General features: G+C 56.8%; 1 protein-coding gene across 10 annotated transcripts in view; it reads right to left on the bottom strand.

Moving 5' to 3' along the window:
* CELF5 (CUGBP Elav-like family member 5) overlaps positions 1–14,467 on the bottom strand; it is a 53,234-nt gene extending 38,767 nt beyond the window's left edge. For 4 of the 10 annotated variants that reach the window (XR_005214962.1, XM_037824133.1, XM_037824134.1 and 1 more), the window contains exon 1: positions 14,193–14,467. Coding sequence is in view for 1 of the 10 variants with exons in the window: in XM_037824137.1 (XP_037680065.1) it covers positions 14,186–14,453 (268 nt within the window). In the remaining 9 variants the exon portion in view is untranslated. Of the gene's footprint in view, positions 1–13,580; positions 13,651–14,185 lie in introns of those variants that run through there. The other 6 variants (XR_005214961.1, XM_037824131.1, XM_037824130.1 and 3 more) reach the window with 3 other exon arrangements.
* Between the last annotated feature and the right edge of the window lie 295 nt (positions 14,468–14,762).

Below are 14,762 nucleotides of genomic sequence, written 5' to 3'. Positions count from 1 at the left end.
TGGATCTCTACAGGAATCCTATGAGGTGGATGTTATCAGTCTATGGAGGAACTGAGGCTCAGAGAGGCAAAGGAACTTGTCTGAGGCTGCACAGCAGGTAAAGGGTGGAGCTGGGTGGCAGATGTGCCCAACTCTGCCATCTTCTCTGAAATTCTCCCCAACCCCCTAATATTTTAAAACAAAGGTGGCCTTAAAAGCACCTTTGAAAAGTCCATTGCGTGCCACCTACCTTGTAATCTAGACACCAATCGTTTGATTTGTGGATAAATTGAATCATTAGGGGATTACTTAATGATGAGATACCCAGAGGAGCTGGAGCAGTAGCCACTCTGCCCAGGGCAATCTCAGCACAGAAGCCTTCAGTGGCTCTCCAGGGTGGGGAGAAGGGGCCCACCTTACAGATGAAGAGACTGAGGGTCATAGTGGCCCATGTCACACACAGAAGTGGCAGAGTCAGGAACTGAACACAGTTCTTTCTGACCCTCCAGCACAAGGACATTCCTTCTCCCAGGCCTGGAGATGCTCTCCCTGCAGGAAGGGAGCAGAGGTGGCTGCCACCTCTTGTCAGCCCAGGCTCCAGGGAAAACAACCTGAGGGTTATGGAGGCTCCCAGGCTGGGGAGATACAGAGCCGGACACACCCCTGGATGTGGTCAGCTTGGGCAGAGGAGGGATATGGGGTCTGGGGGGAGCCCAAGGGCAAGAGATTGCTTTTCCCAGGGAGTCAGGGAGGGCTTCTTGGAGGAAGGGTCCTTGGAGCTGGGGGCATAGAGGGACAGCCTGCTTACCTTAGGGAGCAAGCTCAGAGGTGCCTGGTGTCTGGGACCCGGGCTTTCTGAGGCACGTGGCAAGTGGTGAGAGACGCTCCTGGGGACCAGGCACCGGGAAAGGGGGTGATGGGCTTTGAACAATAGACAAAGCATGAACTGATGTCAAGGGCACTGGGGAGCCACAGAGGGTGTGTGAGCAGGTGAGGGAGTGTACTGGAAAGATCTCGCTGGGACCAATGAGAAAGAGGGGCTGGAGTAGAGGACAGAAGGCTGGGGGGTCAGAGAGGAGGTGGAGCTGAGGACAAGGCTGGAGAAGCGAAGGCTGAGTTGGGGGCCACGGGGGATGCGGGGCAGAGATGAGGGGAATGGACCAGACACTCAAGACGGGGCTTTGGGGGAGGAAGGCAGGGGAGGGAGGAGCGAGGCGTCTTCCTGGGGCACCTCTGGAGGGTGAGGCTGTCCCTGAGATGGTAAGTGGGTTGGATGGGAGTATGGCCATACCGAAGCCTTGATTTCTGGCTTCTGACCTCCAGAACTGGGAGAGAATAAATTTCTGTTGTTTTAAACTACCCAGTTTGAGGTCATTTGTTATAGCAGCTGCTGGAAACTCATACAGAAGGGGACCCAGGAGGAGAGGAGTTTGGAAGAAAGATGTGGAGTCTGGTTTGGGGGTCTGGGGACATCAGGGAGGGGCTCCCCAGGACCAGGCTGAATATGGCCCCCAAACGGTGCAGCAAGGCACCCTCGGCTGTGAGCTCTGAGCCCCTACTAGGCCCCAAGTCCCAAGGGAGGCACCCCCTCCTCACTCTGGTTGTTGATGATTTTCATCTGCATATTACATATGAGTGAACCCAGGCTCAGGGAGGTCAAGCGGCTTTCCTGAAGTTACACAGCAAGCCAGAAACAAGCCCTGGATTTGAACCCAAACCACAGGCTGGAGGGGGTGGGGTAGTGGGCTTCCGAGAGTCAGAAAATTCCAGAGTGTTTGGGGATATTCCAATCACTGAGGCTTGTTAACCTGATCATATGGCTTAAAAAATACCCAATTTTGAAAATAAATACATTATAAAAAGCAAAATTTGTTTTTTCCTTCTTACTCCTCATAGTCCTGATTTTCATGCCCAAGTTGGAGCTCTTTGTGACTTCCCTGGAAGCTTAATAGGGCTGAGGGCTGATGCTGGACAGGCAGACGTTGGCCACGTCCCTGACTGTACCCCGACCCCAGGCACACCCCACACCCCCTCCGTCACCCACTGCCTTTGAACATGACTCTACACACGCTCACCCTCATCTTTCCCTGACTCATCATCCCGCCTCAACCTTCAGATCCCTCCTCTGGGGAGCACCCCCCAACCAAGGATGGGCTGGGCACCCCATGGGTTTTTTCTGTGCCAGTGGAATCCCCATCACAGCTCTGATCACATGACCTGGTCACATGGTGCTCTCTGCTGGACTGTGAGTCTCCTGAGGGTGGGGACAGGGTGTGTCCAGTCCCTGCTGGGTCCCCAGCACCCAGGAAGGGGCTCTGCACACAGTAGGTGCTTAGCAAGAACCCCAATTCTTTTCACCTCCATCCTGCTCTGGCCCCATCCCTCACTCTCTGGATCAGTGCTGTAGCCTCTGCCCTGGTCTCCCCCGGCTCCTGCCCTCACCCCCCACAGTCTGTCTTCCCTGCAGCAGCCAGAGGGCGCCTGTGAGCACCAAGTCAGGGTCTGTCCCTCCTCTGCCTACAACCCTCCATGGCTCCCACCTTCCTTGGGGGGAAAAGCCCAAGTCCTCCCGCAGCCCACCAGGCCCTGCATGCCCTGCCCTGTCCCCTCCCTGCCCTCTTCTCCTCCTGCTCTTCTCTTCGCTCCCTCCGTTCCAGCCCCACAGGCCTCCTCGCTGCTCTTCCAACATGCCAGGCCCAGTCCAGCCTTGGGACCTTTGCATGGGCTGAGCCCTCTGCTTGGAAGGCTTTTCCCCCAGATCTCTGCACAGTCCACTCCTTCACTTCCTACAGGTCTGCTCAAATGTCATCTCCTTAGTGAAACTCTTTGAGCCCCCCATTTAAAATTGCAGCCCTTAACTGCACCCCCATCCTCTATTTTTTTTTCTAGCACCCTTACGTGCACCAGACATGCATCTACTCCATTTGTTTATTTCTGTCTCCCCAACTCCCACACTGGAATGTCAGCTCCATGGCGACAGGGATTTTCATGTTTTGTTCAGTGCTGTAGCCCCAGGCCCAAAACCATACCAGGCAACACAGTAGGTGCTCAATAAATATTTGTCAAATGAAAGAATTATTTTTGTTCCCAAAATGAATCAGCGGCCACATCTGATTCATTTTCATCCACTCCTCACCCACCCCCATGCTCAGCCCAGGGTCACCCAATATTCAGAGATAAGAAAGACTCCCTTGCTCAGCTCCTCCCAGATCACCAACATCTCCTCCTTCCCTCACCAGACAGGACCCCAACTGCGACCGGTCGAGTGAACCCCCTGACTGCAATCCCTTTGATCCCCAGCCCTCTGCATGCTGGGTGCCTCCCATTCTTGGTCGCTAACCTCAGCTCCGTAATCTAGTGGCTAAAGACGGGTCTCCAACCCTGACCCAACGCCTTCTACTGTGTGATCTTGGGCAGCCCCTTAACCGCTCTGGACCTCCACATCGTCCTCCATAAAACAGGACTCACTGAGGATTACAGGGGACAACCCCTCTGCGGTGGGGGCACGTCACCACCACCCAGGTGCCCCTGCTCACCCTCTCCACTGCCTTCTCCATCCTCCAGCCCGAGGCTGCCTCCCACTTGGCGGAAAACAGACGGGCTTTCTCTCTCCCTGCACGTGTCAACTCATCACCCACTCTCCTGGGCACCCTCCCCAGTCAGCACCCTCTCCTGAATCACCTCCCACCTCCCTGGCTGCTGCTCCTTAGGATCTGCTGCTGCCTTTCTGTCTGCCCCAGCCTATGTACTGGGGCTCCTCAGGGCTTATCCTGGACCACTGATATCTTACCCAAAGCCTTCTGGATTCCTCCTTCCATCCATAAAGCTACCTATCCACCCACCCCTCCATCCATCCTCCTTCTATCCATCCATTCATCCATCCATCCATCCATCCATCCTTCCTCCCATGCATCCTTCCATCCATCCTTACACCTGTCCATCCATCCATCCACCCACCCATCTTTCCATGTATCCATCCACCCATCCTTCCTTCCTTCCTTCCATCCATCCATCCACCCTTCCATACCTCTATCCTTCCATCAATCCACCCATCCTTCTTTCCTTCCTTCTCTCCATCCATACTTCCTTCCTTCCATCCATCCTTCCATCCATCCATCCATCTTTCCATGGATGGACCTGACATCAAGGGTCATTCCCAGGCTCTGTCCTGAGCCCCTGGAGGTCTTTTTCCATGACCATCACCCTGTCCACCAACTGTCAGAACAGGTGCACACCCCCAGACCATGGTTTTCCACCTGGGGACTGTTGACATCTGGAGCTGAACATTTCTCTAGGGTGGGATGTCTTGTGCATTGTAGGTTGTTGAGCAGCTTCTCTAGGCTCCCCCCACTCAATGCTGGGAGCAACCCTCCCCCAAGTCATGACGCTCACAAATGTACCCAGACACTGCCAAGTGCCCCTGGGGGCAGAATCACCCCCTGTTGAGAACCACTGCACTAGATCCCTTGCTTTTTTTTTTTCAACTTCCCCCTCCAATCAGTTGCCAAGAACACTGATTTGACCTCTTGAATACATCTTGATCCATCTGCAGCTCTCCACACCCACAGCCTGGGACCCGGCTCAGGACCCCATTCTCTCCACCTGGACCCCAACCCACTTCCTCTGTGGCCATCAGTCTCCTGTCTTACCCCCATCTTCCCACCTCACAGGCCATCAAAGGAATATTTCCCCCATCTGAACTCTGTCCCTGCGCCTCCCCACCTCTGAAGCCTGCCATGGCTCCCCAGGGCCCTCAGGTCAAAGCCAAGATCCTCAATTGCTCTGCTGCCTCTGCTGACCCTTCTCTCTACACTCCTTCCACCACCCTTCAAGCTCCAGGACCACTGATCCTCTCATAATTCTCTGGTCACACCAGGGTCCCCCATGTCTCCAGGACTTTATCCTCCCTGTGCTTGCCTCTGGAACTCCACCCTCCCCCCAATACCCCATCTCTCTTCTACGTGGTTTTGCTGTAGTCTCAACTCAAAGCTCACTAACCACCCACCACCAACACCCTCGTCTCCTCTCTCCCCCCACATATCGTAGCCCCTGGGGTTTGCCCAGACATTCTATCCAACCCCTGACAGCACGATGTGCTCCATGGACATGTACGGTCGGTCTGGTTTGCTCAAATAAGGCACACAGTAGGGGCTCAAAGAAAAGATGACAGAGGGAGCGGATGGCCGGGTGAATGAGTGACCTGGTCCATGGACTCCAAATTCCTTCCGGTGCGGACACTGTCATCAGTGATGACGAGCCTGCTGTGTAGCCTTGGGAGGTCCCCAAGCCTTCTCTAGGACCCCGTTCCCCACATGTAGAAGCTGTGCTCTCTCTCTGGTTTCTCCCCTCAACAGAGGGTCAGGGACAAGGATGCAAATGATGCTTGGAGCTTCCGGCCCCCTCCCCACCATTCAGACACGAAGACCCCACCCTCAAAGGCTGCTGGGAGAGGGGGGAGGGCAGGAGGGGGAGCTGCTTTACTCTCAACTCCAACCCTCTCAGGTTGGCACCTCCAGGTGCTCCACCTTCTCTGAGCTCGTCTGAGGAGCTGGGAGCTCCTGCCATATTGTAGGATTCTCTTTGCCTCAGTTTCCCCAACTAGAGAATGTTAGGCGTGGCCATTTAAACTGGAAAGTCCTCTACAAAGTCATCCTTGCCCTACTACATGGCAAGGAAGGGCTGGGCACTGGGGACTCAGGGTCCAGGTTCTCCAAACTCTGAGCTCCCTAAGGGATCCCATCCCTCCTCTGCCTACAGCCCTCCGTGGCTCCCACCTCACTCAGAAGAAAAGCCTCAGTCCTCTCTGAGACACACAAGGCCTGGAACAATCTGCCCCCATCACCTCCCTGCACTCACCTCCTCCCACTCTCCCTCTCACTCCCTCTGCCCCAGTCACATGGGGCTCCAATTTGCCACCTATCCTTAATCCTCCATACATCCATCCATCCACCCATCCATCCATCCATCCATTCATCCATCAACTCATCCACCCACCCATTCATCCATCCATCCATCTGTCCATTCACCCATCCATCCTTCTATACACCCACTCATCCATCCATCCATCCATCCATCCATGCATCCATCTACTCATCCACCCACCCACTCATCCACCCACCCATCCATCCATCCACCCACCCACTCATCCATCCATCCATCCACCCACCCACCCACAAACTTGCTCTGACCTCAGGACCTTGGCACATGCTGTGCTCTCTGCCTGCAGAGCCCTTCCCTTGGATTTAGAATGACAGCCTTTTTATTGGTCACTTGGGAACCAGCTCAGATGACACCTCCGTAGAGAGGTTATCTTTGGTCACCCAAGTTAAGCTGCCCTCCCCACCCCCTACACACATCTTGTTTATTTTCTTCCTAGCAACTCACTCCCATCTAAACCTTATTTATTTGTTTACTGTTTATTGTCAGTACCTCCTACTGCCTGGATTGCTTTGTGTCCCCAGAGTCTAGCTCAGTGCCTGGTGTAGTAGGAGCTTAATCAATATTTGTTGGCTGTTCAACTGCCTGACCATTTATTGAGGATACCTACAATTGTGCAATTCATTGTTCAGATTAATTATACTAATCACATTATATAGATTCATTCTAATTTCTATAACTACTGTGCAAGATGACCATCATTATTCCTTCTCTTTGACAAATGAGAATAAGGCTCAGAAAAGATGGGATATCTTGTCCAAGATCATGCAGAAATAAAAAGTGGAGGTAGGATTAAAAACCAAGTCTGTCTGCAAAGTGGATGGTCCTCTGCATTCACCACGTAAAGAGGAAGGAAGCAAATGTTGGAGAGGTGTCAATCTGCTATCCACCCATTCACCCATCCATCCATAGTTATCCTCCATCTCTGCATCTACCCACTCTCCCCTCCCAAGTACCCACCCACCCATCCATCCATCCATCCATACTCCATTTCTCTAGATATCCATCCTCCGTCTCTCTAGACATCCATCCATCATCATCAACCATCCACTCACCCATCCATCCATCTACTCAGCAACCCACCTAGCCATTAATCCACCCACCCAGCCAGCCATCTGCTCATTCACCGATCCACTCATCCATCCATCCATCCACCAGTCTACCACCTATCCTTATATCCTCTATCCATCTATTCATCCATCTTCCATCCATCCACCCACCCATCCACTCATCCCTTCATTGATCCATCCATCCATTATCCAACCATCCATACATCCAACTTCCATCTCTCTATACATGCCTCCACCCACCCACTCATCCACCCAACCTCTTTCCATCCACCCTCTGTTCATTTATCCATCCATCTTCTATCCATCCACCAGAACATCCATCCATCTACCCGTTTACCACCTAACATTGCATCCTCCATCCATCCATTCATTCACTTATCCCATCCATCCATCTACCTATCCATCCATCCATATACTCATTCGCCCATCCCCTCATCCATCCATCTATCCATTCATCTTCCATCCATCCACCCACCCATCCACTCATCCCTTCATTGATCCATCCATCCATTATCCAACCATCCATACATCCTTCTTTCATCTCTCTATACATGTGTCCACCCACCCACCCATCCATCCATCCAACCTCCTTCCATCCATCCTCCATTCATTTATCCATCCATCCTCTATCCATCCATCAGCACATTCATCCATCCACCTGTTTACCACCTACCCTTGCATCCTCCATCCATCCATCCATCCACTTATCCCATACAGCCATCAACCCATCCATCCATCCATATACCCATTCACCCATCCACTCATCCCTTCATTGATCTATCCATCCATCATCCAAACATCCACTCATTCATCCATCCATCTATCCATCCACTCATCCACCCACCCACTTATCCATCCATCCATCCATCCATCCATCCATCCATCTTCATCTCTCCATCCATCTATCCACCCACCCATACATCCACTCATCCATTCATGCCTGTATCTTCCCACATCCATCACTCACTCATCCTCCCACCCTATCATTCCCTCATGCCCTCCTCCATTCACAGGCTCTATTTCAAAATGGTGGACAAGACACAGCCCGTGCCCTCACAGAGTTACATATCAGTGATCATGGCCACGACCCCAGACCAACTAGACTATTACTGGGTCAATGTCTTCCAAATTCAGCTGCCTCCCTCTGGCCCTGGTCACCTTTAAGTCCACGGATAGCCAGCTTCCCTGCATGGCTCTGAATTGAGTCCATGTGTCCACCATCACATCTTTCTCTCCCTCATTTATTCCTCTTCTAAAACTGATCAGGGCTCAGGCTGGGAGGCAGGTAGCCCAGCTATATTGCTGTGTAACTTGCAGCTGGTTGTTGCCCCTTTCTGGGCCATCTCCTCATCTGCTCCATGTGGGGGAGGGGAACCTGGCGATTCAAGAGCCATTGCAACCTGAACCCACGTCTACCTCTTTGCATTCCTCTCTTCCCACGCCATGGGCCTAGCCTCAAGGGGAAACTTCCATTGTTCATCCGGGTGTGTAGGAAGCCAGCATATCCTGCTTAAGGCTCGGGGAGAGGCTGGTGGTGACCATGGCAGCTAAGGAAGGCAGGAAGCTCCCTTTCCACCCAGGTGTAATTGGGTCACCCTCCCTCCTGCTAAACTCTTCCATGGCTCCCTAGTGCCCTCAGGAAAGAGACAGAGCTCAGTAAAGCATAGAGGCTCTTTGGGTTTATTCCATGCTGACTCTCTGGCCTCATCTCCCATGACTCACCCAGTGCCTCCTCTTCTCCAGCTGTACCCTTTCGCACAAGCCTTTGCAAGCCCAGTTCCTTCTGCCTGTACTGATGAGGCAGAGACATCCATCCAACCATCTTGTTTGCTACCATGTTTCATGCCCAAACATCCATCATAGGTTATGTACTTATGTGAATGAGTAAATGAAATGCTTTCTACACCTAGCAAGCTCCTATTCATCCTTCAAAACCCCAGTTCTAATGCCCCTCCTCCAGAGTTTCAGACAGAAACTCTGCTTCGCCCTCCAGTTTCCTCAACCAGCCATCCCTTCCTCTGACCCAACCCTGACCATCCGGGCTGTAGCTGCTGATGTCTGGCTCTATGTCCCCCATCAGAGTGGGCTCAGCCTCTCTTGCTCAGCACAAAGTGAGACCCCAAAGGGCTTCCAGAAGATGTCGGCTGAATGAATGAATGAATGTATAAGGGCCTAATGGATATTCCCACGAATCTCTCACTTGCCAATATCAGGACTGAAGAAGACACGATCCTTTTTAAAAGACAGTCTCTTCAAGGTGAGCCCTGTCAGACGAGTGCCACACTAGGCGAGGCTTGGGGCTCCCAAGGCCCTTGGTTCCACTCTCTCCTGGATCAAAACTCCACCCTCCCCCCATCGGAGGGTTCCCAGAGTTAGCTTTCCTCTGGGCCTTTGCACGTGCTGTTCCCTCTGTCAGGAACATATTTCCTGCCCATAAATCCTTCTCGCCCTTCAGGTCTCGGCTTAGAGTCACATAAGATGACCAACTCCCAGTGACTGACTGTGTGATGTGTGCCTGGCTCTGTGCCGAGGGCTATAAATCCCATCTCAGTCCTCACCTCTCCCACCCCCATGAGGTGGGAGGCAGCCCTGCTCTCCCAGTTCTGTAGATGCCCACACTGAGGTCTGTGAGATTTAAGACACCCACCCAGGGCCATGCAGCCAGGGAGACCAGAGAAACCAGACTGGTTTCAACTCCAAGCTCTTAACTGCTCTCCTACCCAGATCGCCTCCTCCAGGAAGCCCTCCTGGCCTCCACACCTGCAGAAACCGGGCCTCTGGGTTGTCACTGCCACTGTGTGTGTGTGTGTTTCCACCATCAGAGTCCTGATTGTAATATCCTGTAGCCTCCCAGTTCCTCAACTGCCCCCCCCAATCCAGACAGGTATCTAGGGGATAGTGGGGTACTTTTTAATCTCTTTTGCCCAACACTCTTCCTAGGGGCTAGAACAGGGCCAGGTACACAGTAAGTGCTCAATAAATGTTGGTTAAATGAGAGGATGGATAAATGTCTTGGCCTGCTCACTCCGTGAACCCCATAAGGGGTTTCTACTCACACCAAATCGCCAGCTTCACACCAACACTGGCATGCAGAAGGTGCTCGATAAATGTTTTCCACACCAATGGGGGCAGAAACAGTGCCACGGTCACCTGTGTCGCCCGGGTGGGGAGGGGAGGTGCCTCGTGGAAAACCTGTCTCAGCCATGAAGCACCAGCAGCAGGGGAAGCCACACAGCCCGGAGTGAGGGTCCCCACGCCCTCGCCCCCAGCCCCTCCCCCCACTCCTCCTCGGTCCCCCCCATCCCCCCCATCCCGGCAGCGCCCGCCTCTCCCTGGGCCTGGCACGGCCGCTTCTCACGCCTCAGAGCCCCGCTCCCAGCCTCCCCCTCCTCCCTCCCGGAGCAAAGCCGGCAGCTGGTGCTCCCATGGAAACCGCGGGCCCCACCCGGGCCCCCCCCCAACCTGCACCGTCCCCCGGCGCAACCTCCGCTTTAAGACAAATATTGTCATTAACATGCAAATGCATACGCGATTACCATAAACGGGGGGCCGCGCGGCCTCGCGGACGTTCAACGCCGTCGGGGGAGCCCACGCGGGGCACCCCGCGGCCTCCACGCGCGCTCAGCCCCCGCCGAGGGGGGGTGTCCGGAGGGGGTCTGCTCAGGCAGGGGACTGGAAGGGGGCGAGGACCGGACACAGGCTCAAGGGAGCCTCAATCCCAGATCCCCCCCCACCCTGGCCTGAGCTGGGGGCCCCAGGGAGACCCTTCTCTGGATGAAGCGCAGATCTGGGGGTGGGGTGGGGGGAAGCTGCCTCCCTACCCCCCCCCCCATCCTTCTCCATCTCTCTTGATCTCCCTCCCTCCCTCTCTCTCTCTGTGGGACAGTGGGGGGGGAGCCACGTCCCTGATTTCCCCTCCCCAAGCTTCTCCCACTGTGTCTCCCCCTGTGTGGGGGGAGGGGGGAAAGAGCTGAGGTGGGGCTTAGACCCTCACCCCGATCCTCCCTTCTGTTTCTGATTCTGTGTGTCTGTATCTCTGGTGTCTCTCTCTGTCTCTGTGTCTCCCTCATCTCTGTCTCCCTGCCTCAGTCTCCCTCTCTCTCCTCTCTGTCTTCATCTCTGGCTCTTAAAGAACAAACCCAGCGCCCACGGGCCTGCCCTCTTTCGGAGGATCCCTTCACTTGCCACCTTCTCCCCCATACAGCCCGGTTCCCAAAGCAGCCCCAGGGGACCACCCCCCACCCCGCCCCGCCCCGCCTAGTCTCCCGGTCTCAGCAGGGACCCCACCGCCCGGGCTTTCAGGGATTGGGGCACCCCCACCCCACCCTCTGCTGTGGCTGTCAGATGCCACAGACCCCTCCTCTTCCCTCGCCATCTTTGGGGGCTCGTCCTCATCTTGGGGGCAGCTGTTATTTCCCCTTCCACGTGCCGCTTCCCCTGACCTGGGAGGGTGGCCGGTGGGCGACAGGGGGCCCGGGTCTGGCCCATCTGGGGACACAGTGTTTGTCTCCCAGGCCTCAGTTTCCCTTCCCTATGACAGGGGTCAAAGTTTCCAAGCCCCCCTTACCTCAGGGCCCTCTACTTAGGGTGGGGGTGGGGGGACAACGTCCAGCCCTCTCGGCTCCCCTGGGGTCCAGCCTCCCGGGACCCCAGCATCCGTAACCCCAGAAGGCTCTCAGGGGACTTGCTTGCCTTTCTCGGGGATCCCCCTCCACCCCCAGGAGTCCCCGCCCCCCCTCCCCATCCCCCACTGTTCTAACCCAGCACCAAACCCAGGCACCCCGTTTGGAAATGGAGCCAAATAAGATAAGTGTCTAATTGGGAGAACCCTGACTCCCCATCCATCACCCAACTCTTGTTTGGCTGAGGCCCAGAGAGGGATAGCAGCTGGCCCAGGTCACACAGCCGAGCCCCAAACCCTGGCCTCGAGACACATCCACCCCAGTCGGCCCCCAGCTCCCTCCCACCCAGCAGCCTCAGCTAAGAACCAGGGAAAGTCCAGGCAGGCCCAGCACAGACAGGGACCCAAGCGGACTGGGGGCTTGCCCATGGGTGACACGAGCCCTGAACTACCCATGAGTTGCAGCCACCCCCCACTCCAAGACCCCCAAAGCCTACATCAAGCTCAGGCTGACCCAGCTCAGAGCCTAAGAACCAGAGAGCAAATTCCAGACGCCGAAGCCAGCCTGTCACCTACCAGCAGCCTCCCAGGAAACCTCACCAACAGGAAAGACCCCCAAAACGCCCCAGTCCCCAACATTCCAGAAAAAAATAACTCTACATTCCTGGGGACCTGACATCAGGGAAACTGAGGCTCAGGCCCAGGTAGAAACTCGGCCACGGCCCCTCCCGCCCCCCATCATCTCTCTCTTGCTGCCCAGGAAAGATTTCCAGGGGAGATTTTGAAATGAGAAAAAGAGGGGAAGGAATTACCGGGCATCCCATCCCCCATGCACCCCATCTGTTTCCCTGACCCAGAAATCATCAACAGCCTTTCATTTCAACGTGTGTGTGTGTGTGTGTGTGGGGGGCACATGACAGCCCCCCCAGCCCCCATCGGAATCTTTCTAGAAATGAGTGCCTCTGTCTTACTAGGGGATGGGGGCACGTTGAAAAAGGCCTCCGATTAGCCTTAGCCAGGAACCCCAAAGCTTGACTCACCCATCGGCCAGGGTAAACCCCTCTGCTCTTCCAGGCCACATGGAGTTAGATTTTCCAGTCCCTTTTTTGGGGGGCTGGGGGGTGATGGTTGGTTTTGAAAAGAGGTGGGGGGTGGGGAGAGGTTTCTTTCCTCCCCCCAGGCAGGACCCCAGCTGGAGGGTCTAGCCCAAGTGACAAGCCGGGGTCCATTCTACTAGACCCTCCCTAGAGCCGGCCCTGACCCATCATTCATTCATTCATTCATTCATTCAACAAACATGTTTACTGTGCATGAGATGCTGGGGGAAAATGGAGATGGATGGGGATTGAAATAGGGCATTGGGTCCTGGGCCATCTCTCAGGCCCCTCCAGGACCTTGCCAGAAGATGGGGGGCTAGGGGTGTCCGGCACAAACCCCCTTCGCCTCCCCCGCCCCCACTCGCCAACAGATGACCAGAAAACGGTCTAAGCCGACCCAAATGCACACACCCGGGCCATGGTCCCAGCGTGCGGGGCTGGAGCCACAATTCATCACCGTGAGAATCGGGTGGGAGGGAGCCGGCGCGCCTCCCACCCCACCTGCCGCCCCCCGCGGGGCTCCGGGGTCGCCCACGTCTCCCTGCTCCCCCGACTCTGTCCACCCCGGGGGTTCCGGATCTGCCCAGATGGAGGCCCCCACAGCTCATTGTCTCTGGCCTCAGACCCCAAAGCGTCGCCAACAGCCACGGCCACTTTTCACCAGAGCCAAAGGTGGACGCCGGGAAGGGTGAGGGCGAGAAAGGGGGGGCGGGGGCGTGTGCTGATCGGAACAGAGATGGGGGGCCAGGGGGAGGGCAGAGGGCAGCCTCTTAACCATCGAGGCTGGCGCTCCCCCCCCCAGCCCCCACCCCCCACCCCCAGCCTGCCTCAGCTCCCCGCGCCCCCCCACCCCACCCCCTCTTTCTTTGTAGTTACCGATTAGCCCGGGGTCCTGGGCCTCCGCGTCTCCCGGGGGACCCCCGGAGCGGCGCCCCGCCGGCCTAGCTTTGTGCAAATGACCAAAGCAATGGGGTCCAGAGGTGCAAACTTCCCAGACGGGGACTGAGGAGGCCGAGGGGGTGGCGGGGGGGGGGGTGGGGAGGGAGGGAGGGGGCGCGTTCAGGCAGCTCCCCCAGCAAAGGGGCAGGAAAGAGTGGGTGGGGGAGGGAGGAGGAGGGGCGGGGGTCGGAGGGGGGGCAGTGGGCGGGAGAGAGAGAGAGAGAGAGAGAGAGAGAAGGATGCTGGGGTGGGGGGAGAGGATGGGAGGTAGAGGGAGATGGGAGAGGAGAGAAAAGGAAAGAGAGAGAGAGAGAGAGAGAGAGGATGCCGGAAGGTGGGAGGGAGGGAGAGGGGGCGGAGGAGGGGAGGGGGCAGCTCGATCTGTCAGCTGCACCCCCAGAAGAGGGAGGAGGGGGTGGCTGGTGGGGGGGGGTAGAAATGATGCTGTGGCAGAGGCGAGCAGCGCGAGGGTGGGGGGAGAGAAGCTGCGGGAAGGTGGGGGGTGGGGGGGAGAGGAGGCGCGGCGCGGGGCAGGGGGGGGCCCCCCACCTTTATGTGCAAGCCGGTGTAGGGGTCCTTCAGCACCGTCAGCTCGTAGATGCGGCCGAACTGCTCGAAGAGCGGCTTGAGGTCCTTCTCGTCCAGGTTGCGGGGGATCTGGCCCACGAAGAGCTTGATGGCGTCCAGGTCCTTGGTGCCGTCGGGCTGCCCCCCGGGGGGCTCGGGCCCGCTGCTGCCCACCGGCGAGGGCCGCGGCTGCAGGAGCTGCGGCTGCTGCCGGCGCGCCTCGCTCTCCGTCAGGCGGGCCATGGCGGGCGGGCGGCGGGCGGCGGGCGCGGGACCGAGCCGGCGGCGGCGGGCGGACTCGCAGCTGGAGCGACGGACGCCGCCTCCCGCCTCCCGCCCGCGCCCGCTCGCTCCGCCGGCGGGACCACAAAAGGGCGGCTCGACGGCGACCCCTGGCGGCCGCCGCGCGCCCCGCAGCCCCGCGCAGCAGCCCCCGCGCGGGGGAAACTGAGGCCCTCGGGTGGGTGGGTGTGGGGGAGGGCTCCAAGGGACGCTGGTGACAATCCTCCCCCTCAAGTAAAGCCATCGGTGACCAGATCAAAAACCGCTCGC

Source organism: Choloepus didactylus, assembly GCF_015220235.1.
Source record: "Choloepus didactylus isolate mChoDid1 chromosome 25 unlocalized genomic scaffold, mChoDid1.pri SUPER_25_unloc1, whole genome shotgun sequence".
NCBI classification, from domain to species: Eukaryota; Metazoa; Chordata; class Mammalia; order Pilosa; family Megalonychidae; genus Choloepus; species Choloepus didactylus.
The sequence above is the reverse complement of the archived record's forward strand: the minus strand, read 5'-3'. Positions and strand labels throughout refer to the sequence as shown.